Source organism: Mugil cephalus, chromosome 4 (genome assembly GCF_022458985.1).
Source record: "Mugil cephalus isolate CIBA_MC_2020 chromosome 4, CIBA_Mcephalus_1.1, whole genome shotgun sequence".
In the NCBI taxonomy this organism is placed as follows: domain Eukaryota; kingdom Metazoa; phylum Chordata; class Actinopteri; order Mugiliformes; family Mugilidae; genus Mugil; species Mugil cephalus.
This window is the reverse complement of record NC_061773.1, coordinates 6,345,753-6,359,287: the sequence shown is the minus strand read 5'-3', so window position 1 is coordinate 6,359,287 and position 13,535 is coordinate 6,345,753. Positions and strand designations below refer to the sequence as shown.

At 41.6% G+C, this 13,535-nt stretch overlaps 2 protein-coding genes across 3 annotated transcripts in view; one reads left to right on the top strand and one right to left on the bottom strand.

Moving 5' to 3' along the window:
- The window catches only part of kcnb1 (potassium voltage-gated channel, Shab-related subfamily, member 1), a 27,937-nt gene extending 19,359 nt beyond the window's left edge, over positions 1-8,578 (top strand). For both annotated transcript variants that reach the window (XM_047584031.1, XM_047584029.1), the window contains exon 3: positions 3,312-8,578. In XM_047584031.1, the coding sequence (XP_047439987.1) occupies positions 3,312-5,237 (1,926 nt within the window). In that variant the 3' untranslated portion in view covers positions 5,238-8,578. The remainder of the gene's footprint in view (positions 1-3,311) is intronic.
- si:dkey-7k24.5 (somatomedin-B and thrombospondin type-1 domain-containing protein) lies at positions 8,418-13,535 on the bottom strand. Its single transcript, XM_047584032.1, has 5 exons — positions 13,138-13,535; positions 12,656-12,847; positions 11,994-12,072; positions 11,685-11,867; positions 8,418-10,050 (listed from the first exon to the last, which is right to left on the bottom strand). The coding sequence occupies exons 1-5, from the start codon at positions 13,367-13,369 to the stop codon at positions 9,933-9,935; spliced, it is 804 nt and encodes a 267-aa protein (XP_047439988.1). The 5' UTR covers positions 13,370-13,535; the 3' UTR covers positions 8,418-9,932.

The window sequence follows — 13,535 nt, the reverse complement described above, 5'->3', positions numbered from 1 at the left end:
AGACGACGGTGCTCTGTGTCTATTGTGTCCGCTGGTCCACATGACAGTGTGTCGTGAGAGACACAGGCCAGTGCGATCGGGCTTTGTTTAGTGTCACAGTAGGATTTCCTGTCAATCTGGTCTCTCTGTCTTGCACACATGTTGTCCTCTCCTCTCCTCTGTATATAAATATATCTCCCTCCCTTCATCCTTTCTTCCCTTTATTAGGACACCAAGAAGCATTCACTGATAGCCACTGGCATTTCTGTGTCCAACTTGCAATAACAAAGCATTTGTCGCAGACAAGACATAAAGGGCATCGTCTTGGGTGCGGTCGGCCACTGTGAACATCTGTTTTGTTATGTGGGCCTCCACGTCCGCTGAGAGTCTATAAATAGCCAGTAATTCTGTTGATGCCATTAGAATCATGTCTGGCACTCCATTCAACCTTTTTTCTAGACATGTGTTTGTTTGTGGTTTCCTTTATATGCAGTGAAAGGTCATCTCAGATTTGCAGCTCGGTCGTTTTATGAAATTAGCGCCCTGTGACATTAAACGTCTCAGGGAGAGGAAGAGATAAAGACAGGCCAGACAGCGTGAGAGAGTCCCTGTAGGTGGTTAGAGGCAGGGGCAAAAGGGACATAGAGGCCGGTGGGAAATGTGCAGGATTTCCTAGTGGAACTTAACCTCATAACCATAACGTTACACAGCAGCAGCACCAGTGCGCCTTCATTAAAGGCCTTTTTATAGCTTCTCAATCCTATTAGCTCTGTCCTTTTTTGCCCTGCTTTTCCATAGCTACAATCTCCAATGGCTCCAAGTTTGGGATTTATCAGCAGCATGTCTCTTGTTTATTGCTCATTACAGTTCTGTGCACAGTCTGTTTATGAAGATACAGTAGGTAATGCAACACCTTGTTATTAACTTTATGAAAACAAATTTCTCTTTAGCAGCATCATAATTGCGCTGCCCCCTCTCTGCCCCCTTCGCTTTTGTGCTGCCCTCATCAGCCCACCATCACTCTCCAGTCTGGGCACCTCTCCGCTCTTCAAGGGTTTGATTCAAGTGGATTTTCTCCAGGGCAGGGCCGGGGGAGAGGAGCACAGAGGGAAGAAAATAAACAGATAGGGTCATTATTCAGGTCTGCCATGACGCTATGGCAACAGTGCTCTCCTGCTCTGATTGGTTATAGATAAAGTTGCCTTTTTAGCCATCACATTTACACCTGGGAGTCTGAATTATTAGACCGTTGTCAAGGATCTGGCTGTCAAATAACTTTGTAACGACCCCTGCTATCGCCCCTTTTATGTCACTGTAATTTCCTCTGGACTATTTGTAGGGAAACCCTGTATCAATTGCCGGCCTGTGGTCTGTTTGTTTACACCAGGAACTGTGTGTTTAACCAGTAGAACCAGTTCACCGCTGAGGTTTTGATAAAGCTCAACAAGGAGGAGTGTATTATTTTGCACAGTTTTATAATTCAAATGAAACTTGTACTCCCCTATATTAAATGTTAATATATGCTTACATAGGTCTGAGGCTCAGCTGCATCCATTTTTTCCAAGTACTTTAAATGTGTTCTGATTTTTTTTCACCGTCCCAACCTCTTTTTGTGTGGGCTATTGCCAAAACCGGCTCACTGTAGCTACAACCGCCTACTCATCGTCTAAATTGTTCTGTTTGGAGTTTGGAGTCATTTAGGTTTAATATAAGAAGTGTAGACTATAGTCCATGAAGCAGTCCCGCTCTTGACCCTGTAAATGAGTAGAGGATCAGCTGTCAAATGTTAGTTTATACTAAATACACACAATATAGACTGGATTACACCATGACTCATTGTGACTCAGGCCAGGCAGGCGCTATTCTCTTATACCTCAGCATTATGATCACAAGAGAGCTGTGTGATTTGCGTCCTTCGCAATCGCCAGTTTTAGAGGAAATTTATTAATGGCAACACTAATGTCTGACTGATGTTTTTTCTTCTATAAGCGTGACAAAATAAGACCATTAAAAGAACTACCCTCAGTGTCTCCAGAAGCAAAACACTGACTCGTTTACCCAAAACACATAAAAAGCTCTCTGTAAGCATGCATAGTTAAATGTGTCTTGGTAAGATGACCTTTCAGTCTATGACATGGCATTGATAACACAGAAATATTCTGGTAAGATGTAGATAAGATAATGTAAGATGGCAGTGTCACATGTGGTACACTGTTACTTATTTAGCTCAAACATGCTCAAAACTGCAGGATTAAAATACTTCAGAGCAAGTGAAATGATTTTTTTGTTCATGTTTTGTTTGCTGTTTACGCCGCGAAAGCTGCTAGAGAGGAGAGCTGTCATACAGCGCTAAAAGAGGTGTAGTCTGCCACCACGTACTTGCCTGTATGCATGGTTGGTGGAGTGTGGGTGGGGTAGTGTGTGTGTGTGTGTGTGTGTGTGTGTGTGTGTGTGTCAGGTTGCTGTATTTTTTATTTTTTTTTTGACAGACTTCCCAGTTCTTCACACCATGTAATGTGAATCATAGCATTATCTAATGCAGCGGATTGTGGGGATGTTCTGCTTTTGACTGTTGCATGTTAACTATACGGTAAGGTGACAGTCAGGTCTCTCCTGTCAAAATCTACGTAGGACAGACAGACAGACAGACAGACAGACAGATCTTTTCATCTAGTTTCTATCTAAATACACTCTGGTAAATGTTACAAAATTAAATTAAAACACAATAATGTTACAATTTTTGACATCCTTGAGAGGATGTTCACCAGGATGGATATTAGTTGCTGAGATGCTTTTGTTTCTGTGTATTGCACACTCACTCTTGGGGATGAACCTGATAAGTGAGCCATGAATAAATAAGTGGTGGAAGTCAACCTAGTCCATTAACTCTCAGCCAATCCTACAGTCAGTCAGCCATTTTACTGAAGGTTTATTTACACTGTAAGATTATTGGCGTTCATTTACCATTTTTCGTACCGCAGTCAAAACCTTTTATAAATACATTGGTGGTGCATGGCTTTTATTGTGCACACGGTTTGATTATCTAATCAGAATAAGACATTTATGCTTAAGTACATATTTGACGATCGATTTAAACTATTATACTATACAGTACTATGCAAACGTGTAAGACACAAGAGCAAGAATGTATTTGAAATAGTGATCTAAAATCCGGTAAATGTAAAAATATAACTAAAACAAGTATTTGATGTGGTTTGCATGTAAAACAGCACTACTCTCAGCTTTTCAGAGGTACTTGCGAGGTAGGTTGGTTCAAGCATCTTGGATTTTCTGATAATTACTCATATTACTTTTATAATTTTGTCTTTCAGATCTTGGCCATTATCTCCATACTCTTCATCGTGCTGTCCACCATTGCATTGTCTCTGAACACCCTTCCAGACCTGCAGGATACAGATGAGTTTGGACAGTCAACAGACAACCCACAGCTGGCCCACGTGGAAGCTGTGTGTATTGCCTGGTTTACCATGGAATACCTGCTCCGTTTCCTCTCCTCCCCCAATAAGTGGAAGTTCTTTAAGGGCCCTCTCAACGTCATTGACTTGTTGGCCATCTTGCCATATTATGTCACCATCTTTTTGACAGAATCTAACAAGAGTGTGCTGCAATTTCAGAACGTCCGACGTGTAGTTCAGATTTTTCGAATCATGCGCATCCTGCGTATTCTGAAGTTGGCCCGCCACTCCACCGGTCTTCAGTCTCTGGGCTTCACCCTTAGGAGAAGTTACAATGAGCTGGGCCTTCTCATTCTTTTCCTGGCCATGGGTATCATGATATTCTCCAGTCTGGTATTTTTTGCCGAAAAGGATGAGGAGGATACAAAGTTTAAAAGCATTCCAGCATCTTTCTGGTGGGCTACTATTACTATGACCACTGTAGGCTACGGCGATATCTACCCTAAAACTCTCTTGGGAAAAATTGTGGGCGGGTTATGCTGCATAGCTGGAGTGCTTGTGATTGCCCTACCTATTCCCATTATTGTAAATAACTTTTCCGAATTCTACAAGGAGCAAAAGAGGCAAGAGAAAGCACTTAAGCGGAGGGAGGCCCTTGAGAGGGCAAAGAGAAACGGTAGCATTGTGTCAATGAACTTGAAAGAGGCGTTTGCTCGTAGCGCAGAACTGATGGATGTGGTTGTGGAGAAGAGCGAGAGGCCTCACGACAACCACATCTCTCCGAATCGATGGAAATGGACTCCAAAGAGAGCTCCATCAGAGACAAGCTCGAATCATTCTTTCAACGGCCAGGAGTTAGGCTCTCCCAGCAAGACCAGAGGCACCAGCCCACAGAGGTTAAATGTTCAAAAACTAGAGGAGATGTACAACCAGATGGCCAAAACACAGTCACAACCCAACCTTAATGCTAAAGACAGGAGCTCCAGAGTCAGCAAACAGAGGGATGAGATAGAGCTGGGGGCCATCCAAGACCATGGAGCACCAGTACTAGGAACCAGAGAAGGTGTGGGGGACATGAAAAGCTTGTCCAGCATCGACAGCTACATCAGTTGTGCAACAGACTTCCAGGAGAATACACGCTTCCCCCATTGTCCAGGAATGGACCTTGGTGTTCAGGAAAGCAACCGCTTCTCACACAGTCCAGCTACAGCTTTGAACCTGCACGCCAGTTCAAAAACAGGCCATCACACCACAGGAGAGCGTGAGCCCATGCTGACTCCTGTGTCCGTTGCAAAGTCCTCATGCTCAGAGAATGCAAAGAAATACTTCTTTTCTGGGAACTCCTCAAAAAGCCTTTTTCACAAAGGGGGCTGTGGCAGTGAAGGGGAGTCCGGACCATCCCCACTTTCAGACACCTCGGTTGTGTCAGACCGCTCTCTGTTAAGCCCTGAAGTTTCTGTCTACACCACTGCCAGCAGCAGGACACCACCGAAGTCTCCAGAAAGTGCCACCCAGGCCCCAACTGTCTTTACTTTCCATGACTCCTCCATCAGCAAATACATTGACGCCGACACAGATGATGATGAGCACCTCCGTGACATCTCGGACACCAGTCCTTCAGAGCGTCTGCTGGCGGGTGCCAGCCCAAAACGCAGCATTAATATAAATTACCAGAGGAGCACTAACCATTTAGAAGCAGCCCAGAAAAAGTTGGGCCAGAACTGTCTGTTCCCCCTTGAAGGAATTCGTGGGATAGCTCACGAGAATCACATAGGACCTGAGATGGCACGTAGACCAAAGGTTGAGAGGGGTCGGCAAAATACGTTGGATAAAAACCTTTGAGGCACAAGTGAAAAACAAACAAACAGGAAGCTGGGGAGAGAGTGTTTGTGATAGAGACACCAGAGAAGCTAAAACACTCTATAAGCCAGAGACAAAAGAAGAGGGAGAGACAAGGAGTCTCACCGAGCATTTCAAATATTACCTTAGTATGCCATTAGGTAATAAGCTCTGGGTGAACATGTGTGGAAAATACTCTTTGAGAAAACTGTTTCTAAATTGGAGAATGTCACTGCCCCTCCTTCAGCTCATTCCAATTAGAGGTATTCCGCACCTGCGAAAGAAAAGAGCACTCCCAAGTAGCAACGAGTCTGTTCAGAGAAACAAAGTTAACAGAGAAATTGAGCTGTGCTGTAACCCAACTGAATGACGGTTTGGCTGCAGGGTGGTTGTCACTTAATTCCCCAAAGGAAAAATGAAATCCCAGCAGCCTACTTTCCCCATTACTGAGTCCCAGTCCATTTTGTAGTCGTGGAGATACAGGAAAGGACCTAGAAGCCTATAAGCTACTTACTTGTGCCCACCATTCCCAAACCCGGCCTTAGTCATTTACATATGTAGGGGTGTGGACATCTGTATGTGTGAGAGAGAGTGCGCGAACATTAATGAGTGATCTCAAGGCATAACTCATGTAAACACACTCCTGAGATTGTCTAACCTAATTTATTTTTATATAGATAAGAGGAAGTTCCTTATAGAAACAAGTGATTTGCTTGTCCGCTGTGTCATAGTCATATGTGAAGAGTAATCCTGTATGAAGTTCAATGTCTTGGCACAGAGGCTCCAGCTCATCGTCCATTACTATGACCACTCTTTCAGTATTTTGCTATCCTTAATTGATTTTTCATGATAAGAATGGATGATACTTTCACATCTCTGCCGGTGCATAGTGTCTTAGCACCTCTGTATAATCTTTAAATGATGATAATGGCAGATTGAGGGTTTTCCTGAAGTGGAAAATAGCTATTTCAATTGCTGCTTAAAGTGCATATTTATGAAGCATGCATGCACCCACAAATCAACATACAAAACCATGATGAGTTGCTTGTCCATCTTATGTAGAGATGTAACTAAACATAAGCAAATCCACCTATATTGTTATGTTTACAGCTTGCTGACACAAAGTTTAGTATTCAGTGACAGATATTCAGCATGCATCTGCCTTCATTTGTCCAACATAAAAGCAGCCAAAGAGATCCCGCAGTTTTTTTTATTATTATTATTATTTGCAAAATTGATGTAAAAGATACTGAAAGCAGGGTAGCTATCTATCAAAATAAAATGTATATTTAACAGCACTGAATATACACAAGCAGGTCAGCGTTATCATTGATCAGCTGCCAGTACCAGAACTGATAAAACTCATGCATAAGCACACATATGCTAAAAAGATTGTATGGAGGACAAACATCAGGATTCATTAATACATTTGGTTTTCATGGTGACAGCATCCTCAAGAGCTGGCTATAGCTAAGCAGCAATTTGTTAATTGAGGTGTTGAAGGTCTCTCTCTACGTGTAACATACACTTGCACAACAGATGGTTGCATGTTAGCAGAGCTGCTCCTCACTGCATTTCCATGGGTACTGTGTACATTATGATGTAAGGACGTTTAACCTTATATTTATGCTTAACATTTACTGGGGACTTAGTTTTACTTTCTTGAATGTTACCTGCTAAACTGGAAAACACTAAATCTCTATTGCCCCTTTACACTTGCCACTTTTTAAACAACAGACAGATTCTTATTACAAGAATTATTTTACCCTTTATATAGAATATATATTATATTCCCCTGTAATTACAATGAATGATTGAGAATTTAATTCTATATTAAGTTTTGCTTTATATCCAGATGTTAACATCCATTCAACTTATCTTAAGATAATTTTTCTATATTTTGTGTCACAGCTTTCTAAAACATTAACAAGACGAGCAAAGACGCAACTCCAGCATCAGCTAAATTTGTGGTTTAAAGAAACTGAAAACCTGTCTCAGTCATTTCCTAGCACAAATATGTTAGCAGAAGATGTGAGGAGTAAAACAGGTCACTGCACTATGATATATGTAGCTACTGAGTAAAATTTGATATCACAAGTAAACAGAAAGTGATTGACATACATTTCAATGTGGTTGTTAGGAGTCTAATCACAAATTCTGATTTCATTTCCTGTTTAATCGCAGAGTTGGACCATTTCATATTGCCTTCCCATAGTGAGAGGAGCTGAGGTGTGAAAGGAATATCAATGACTGTGAGAAGCAGGGTGGACTGTGTGCGTGTGTGTGTGTAACTGCTGTAAAGCTGGGGCATTAGAGCAGTGTGGCTGCCGCTTAATAGAAAAGAATGAACTGCTTCCAAAATGAATGTATGCATGTTGGGGAAATCCTACATTTGTTGTTTCCATATTCTGTCTGCAGTTTGGCCTCTAATACATTACTATTAGCAGTAATACAGGTTGCAATACAAACAGAGCTCTGAGATCGGATGTGAAAGTAGGATTACACTTGGCAAAGATTTATTCATAGTTGAGAGAGGGAGGGAGTAACATCTGAAGTACTATCAGAAGCTGCATTCCGCAGAAAGAAAGACAATGTTAAATATTTTGAAATATAAATGCAGGTATCGTCCACATAGAGGAGTTCCAAAGTGAGACATCTACAGGTACTAAACATCCTAGTGATATTTCTTTGGTTATACTCCTACTTTTAGTTTTACAATGCACATTGCATGTATATTTCTCAATTTCCCATCAATTTCCCATGACAGGTTTATTTCCCCAAGGAAAAAAACAAGATGAACTTGCAGTTTAGTTCCTTTTTAAGTTGAACGTTAGTACCAGACTATACTTCTGTTTCATTTTTGCTTTTTGTCTTATAAAAAGAGTCAAGGCTAAAAAAAAGCCAAGCATCTCAAGATACTTTCCCTTGCTACACCTTAATGTCCTTGGAGATGTCATTATATTTACTTAAGTTGAGAAGAAGCACATCAGTCAGACATTTAAGAAAGGGAATATTTAATTCCTCAACACTAAGACAAAGGGCATTCAGCTCGCACGACCCCTCACGAAGCATCACGTGAGCTTCTGTCCCATCAATAAGGTTTTCTATATTATGGTAGTCAGGGACCACTTTTGTCTTTTAACTATGATGACAATCAATATTTCATGAATAGGCAGCCAGCACTCTGGAGAACTGAGATTTATTGCAGGCAAATATGAAAGAAACACAAGTATTAAAATCCTGACACGAGTATGTTATTACGCTTTTAGAAAAGAAAGAATATCAAGCATGGTGTTTTCATTTGATACTTAGACTGTGATACTGTGACACCACCATAATACAAAGAAGAAAAAAAAGGTCATTTGTTTTTACCATACATGCTTGGTTTCATTTTATTTGGATCGTTTGCTTGAGTCCATTTCCACGGGAGCTATTCAAAAATAATAAAATGTGATAGTATACAGGGCCTTTTAATTTCACCAAGATCCTGATGTGAATCAAGGGAATAAACCAAACTCTTTATGATTTTCCGTGTTCATTTATAAATATTAAAATGAACAGCACAGATTCTCTACTATTTTCATAACTAGACTCCCAGTTATCCCATAAGACTCCCAACTATACAGTAAATGCCTTTAGCTGAAATTAAAAATAGAATTTGGTTGTCAGGTTGTAGCTGCTAAATTTAACTGTAAGTCTTTTTCCATTTTTTGTTAGAATCCCACAGGACTTTTTCAAGGACATGTGGTAGTTTCCAAGTGGTCTAGCAAGAAGCCCAGTTCCACACACTCTGAATCTAACACTGTATTACAGGGTTGGGGTCGATTCAGGATGCCTTGATAGAGTGAAAAACACATCGCACATGACACTATAACAGCAACCAGTATTAGAGCAAGACACAAATTAAAACCGAGTACAAATTTCAAACACTACTATTTTTTTCTAAGCTCTCAGTGGAATTGACCCCAACCTTGCCTAAGCCATCAGTCTTTGTAAAGTACACTGTTTCCAGGGAATTGAAGAAAAAAAAAAAAAGATCTTTGAATGACCTTAGCCAGCTCTTATACAATGTTGTTTGTAGGTCCCGAGGCTGTCTGTTTTGTAAAAAAGATAAGAAAAACATTTTTACCTGTCGACTTTCTATGCTGTTGTTTCTGTATAAATGTTCTATTGTTCGGTGCATGTTGTAACTTTGGCGTTGTGACTGGTTGTGATTCACACAGAGCCAGTACTTGTCATGTAAAAAAAACTAACAAAAAAACAAGTGTCTCAGTGTCCCAAGATATTTCTATTTCTTAACAAAAAGCAACATTTCCCTTAAATGACTCAAAATGAAATAAATCAGATCACTTTACATTTTGATCCCCGAATTCTTGACTTTCATTTCATTTTCTGTAAGTTTTCAGTGGGGAAATAGGACTGGTATTAAAGTCTGTGTTAATAAGTGCAGTAAATGATATCCTTACAAAAATGTGAATTTTCCTTGCCACATATTCAGCATTTACACACAAGATTACGTCTGGCACCATTAAAACGCCACAAATGAGCCATGACCAAATCTCTTTAAGTGAACAGAGTCAGCATTCAGTATGTGTACCTATTCTGGCTGTTATGTTATTTTGCTGGAATATTCTGCCTCTTCCCACATAGCTCAGTAAATCCGTACAGGATGGAGGCTTACAGAAGGAAGGAAGGAGGTTAGATGAAGAGGAAGCTGTGGGCTGTTGGACAGGAGCACGCATCCAGCCTCCCCACACGTCTCCACACGCCCCTGCATCGAGGGTTTCCCACCGCCTGCCACTGGAGAGATTGTCTTCTGCAAGGGTGGGGAGGGAGAGACAATCACAAAAATGATAGATGGTGTTGCCATCTAGTGGACGTACTCATCTTTGCAAATCAGATCCGGTAGGTTTCAGATCACTGGTGTGGGATAAAAAAAAAACCCTGGAAATGTGAGCCTGGCTATGCTATCACGACTGACCCAATTTCTGTACTCTGTCTAGCACTGAATACACACCCAGATATTGTGTCAGACGAAGATATATACAGTATATAGATTTTGGCAGATGTCAAGGACAGTAGCTGTCTCTGGAAAATATTTGCTGGCTGCACAGTAACAAAACCAATTCAAAAGCATAGGGTTGTTTAGATGGCTTAGATGTGTTTTTCAGAGAAACACAGTTATTTCTCATAATGCGATTATAAAATGCTCCAAGATCAATGTCTTGCAGTGTGCCAAAAATGTATATTAAGCAAATGATGCTTTAAATAAGTCGTGCAACATTTTGGTATATATGCTAATGTATTTAAGACAGATGGGAAGAACAATATCACTTCTAGTCTGTAAATGTGAAGATATAGCAAGCAGCTTATTCATTATTAGGGCTGTTTGTAGGCAAGTATATAGGACTTAGGAAAATATATTTACAGAAATAAGAATATGTTATTCACAGGTATGTTATAGCTCCTTTTCTTTGGAGAGCATCACACTGTTCCATCATGTATCCACAGCAGTAGCTCTAAAGGTGCTTTTACAGTACTGCTGGACCAAGACATAGTGATCTACGCATGGAGTTATGCCGGGAAGCTCCATGAGCCATTTATACTTGTCAGTCTTGCTCGCTCTTTTAAAATGCCACTCAAACATTATTTGACGCTGTGTCTTTTTTGCCAGTTGGGTTATTTTTGTTTCTACTTCCTGCTTAACTTTCAACAATGGCAACTGAAACTTTCACCGAATTTTTGGCTGAATTCCGCCGAAATTTCGCCAAACACGCAAATTCAAATGCCTGTATACCCATAGTTAACCTTACCAATTCTGGGAAATGCAGTAGCAGCCAGAAATACTAAAGCGGAAACACGCTTCTACCAAGTGAACCAATCACAGCTCTTGTGCTCTGAGTTTCCATGCCGTGTTGTAACATATCTGGGGAGCTGTTGTAGCTTCTGCGTCAACTTAACACAGAAACATAAACTGCGGGTAAGGAAGGGGTGGGGGTGAGTTTGGTTGCAATCATCACTTCTACTACTAGATACCACTGAATCCTACACACTGGTCCTTTAAAGTTTCTCAAACATCATTCAGGATCTTACCTTACATAAAAGCCATTAGAGTACACACGTTGGATGTCCAAGTCACTTTTTGGGAACATTCATAACATTGCTCACATCCATTATTAACCATCTTTAAAAATTATTTTGTGGACTCATTGGTATGGTATATGCCCAGAACCCATGGTGTTGAAGGTGTGCAATTGTTGAATTTTTAAAAAAGATGCAATCACTCCAGAATTTATTCTTCTGATGTTAAGATGATAATAAATTATGGATTTTTCCAGATGAAGTGCAAGGGTCAGTTCAATGAAATGATTTCTGGACATATGCAAAGATTTATAACTGCATGTTCAATGTGTCCTAAATTGTTTTGATCCTTGATTGTTCCAGCTGTACCTGTCCTTGGTGTTTTCTTCTCCATCTCCTGCACAGTGTGTCTGTCCAGCAGCGAGAGCAGGCGGCTGGCACTCGACACACACATGGTGGCCCTCCCTCAGGTACCGCATCCACAGGGTGTGTGGGCCCTCACTTTGCTGGCACCCTTTTGTCAGAGAGGTCAATTGGAACTGGACACAGTACCTGTTTTAGACAAACACATGTAGGCAGACACACAGGCTCGCATATGAACACACAGACAGATTAGATTTAATGGAACAACACTTAGAACACATCAAAAGATTTCTGTACACTGTCTAGATGTGTTACCCTGCAACATCACTGCTGTCAGGGATGTCTCTTTTCTTCCTAGCGTTGCCATAGCCACCTGTGGTAATAAGGGCTGGGACTGCAGGAGTGAAAAGAACATTACATGTGACCATATGTTGCGATAATGGGCCTCACACATTTCAAACAAGCATGTGCTGGGAAAATGCCTGTGAAATTAGGATCCTCTATTGTGTGAAAGAAGAAAGGGAAGAAACAAATATGAGCAAATTTGCACTTTGGAAATGACATATGGTTTCATTTAAGACATATTTTCATTTAATTGTCACTTTCACAGACAAACAGTCATACAACACAGTTTAATTTAATACACCTGAATGCAGCATGATGATGTTCGTAAACCTATTCTATTCTCATCAGGTGTGGATCTGTAATCCACCTGAGCTGTCACTAATGTTTAGATTATTGTTGAATTAACAATTAGAAGGACTTTATATTTCAACACTAACAAGATAAAAAAAAATCTATTCTTCCATACCAACTCTTTCTTTAGACATGGCCTGGTCTTGCCACACATTGGAATGACCATTCCTTACCAAGGTAGGTGGTAGCTTCTTACAGATCTGAGAGACTGACTTTCGCCTGTGAATACTATAATGACCAAATGAGAGGAATGTCAGATGCTCAAGTTGGATTCCTCTCACCGAGTGAGTTCTGACAGTGCCCGTGCTGAGACCAGTACTGCGCACAGCCCGCATACTCCTCCAAGTGAGGACAGGGGGTCCCTGCATTGAGTGGCTCCTGCAGGATGGTCCTGCTCCGTCTGCGGACCGTGGCCCTGCAGGGCTCAGCGCATCCTGACCACTCCGTCCACTCACTCACCACACAGGACACGGCTGCAACACGGGGCACAAAGCACATCACATGCAGATTTCATGAGTGGGAGGATTTCAAATGCATACATGGACAGGCCACAATATCCTGCATTGCCTCTGGTAACAGGGTTCAGGCATATTTCACTGGATTTAATTATTTGAAGTTGTGTAAGGATTCAAAAAGCATTCTCACAGCATCAGTCAGTGGCCTTATATTAAGCATTTTCCCAATGTCTTCAACAGCTCAAGCTCAGTTGCCAATAGCTTATCACCACAGGTTTCAATTCTGAAAGTGAAAAGTTTCAGTCTACCTGGGCACGCAGCCCCATAGTCGTGGCAGCAGTCCACGGTGGACACGCAGGCTTGGTCGCAGTAGCAGGTGCCATACGAGCGGTCAGATCTCCATCCCCTGCTGGTGCACGACGGGTCCCTCCCGGAGCAGCAGAGAGCCGCTTCCCGACAGCCCGACCAACACTGGCCGACGAGGAGTGAACACATCCCGAGAAAGATGAGCGTGACAGAGCTGGTCCCCGAGACGGGCATCACGACGGAGCGCGGCGCGCAACTCAACAGGTTTCAGGACGTTTGGTGCGCTTTGCAGCAGTTTCCACAACTTTGCTTGAAGCCCCTAGTTATTCGCCAGAGCAGTGTTTGAAGTTTAAATTCTTCATGAAATGAATTCCTGTCATGTCTGGTCAGTGGTGGGTCA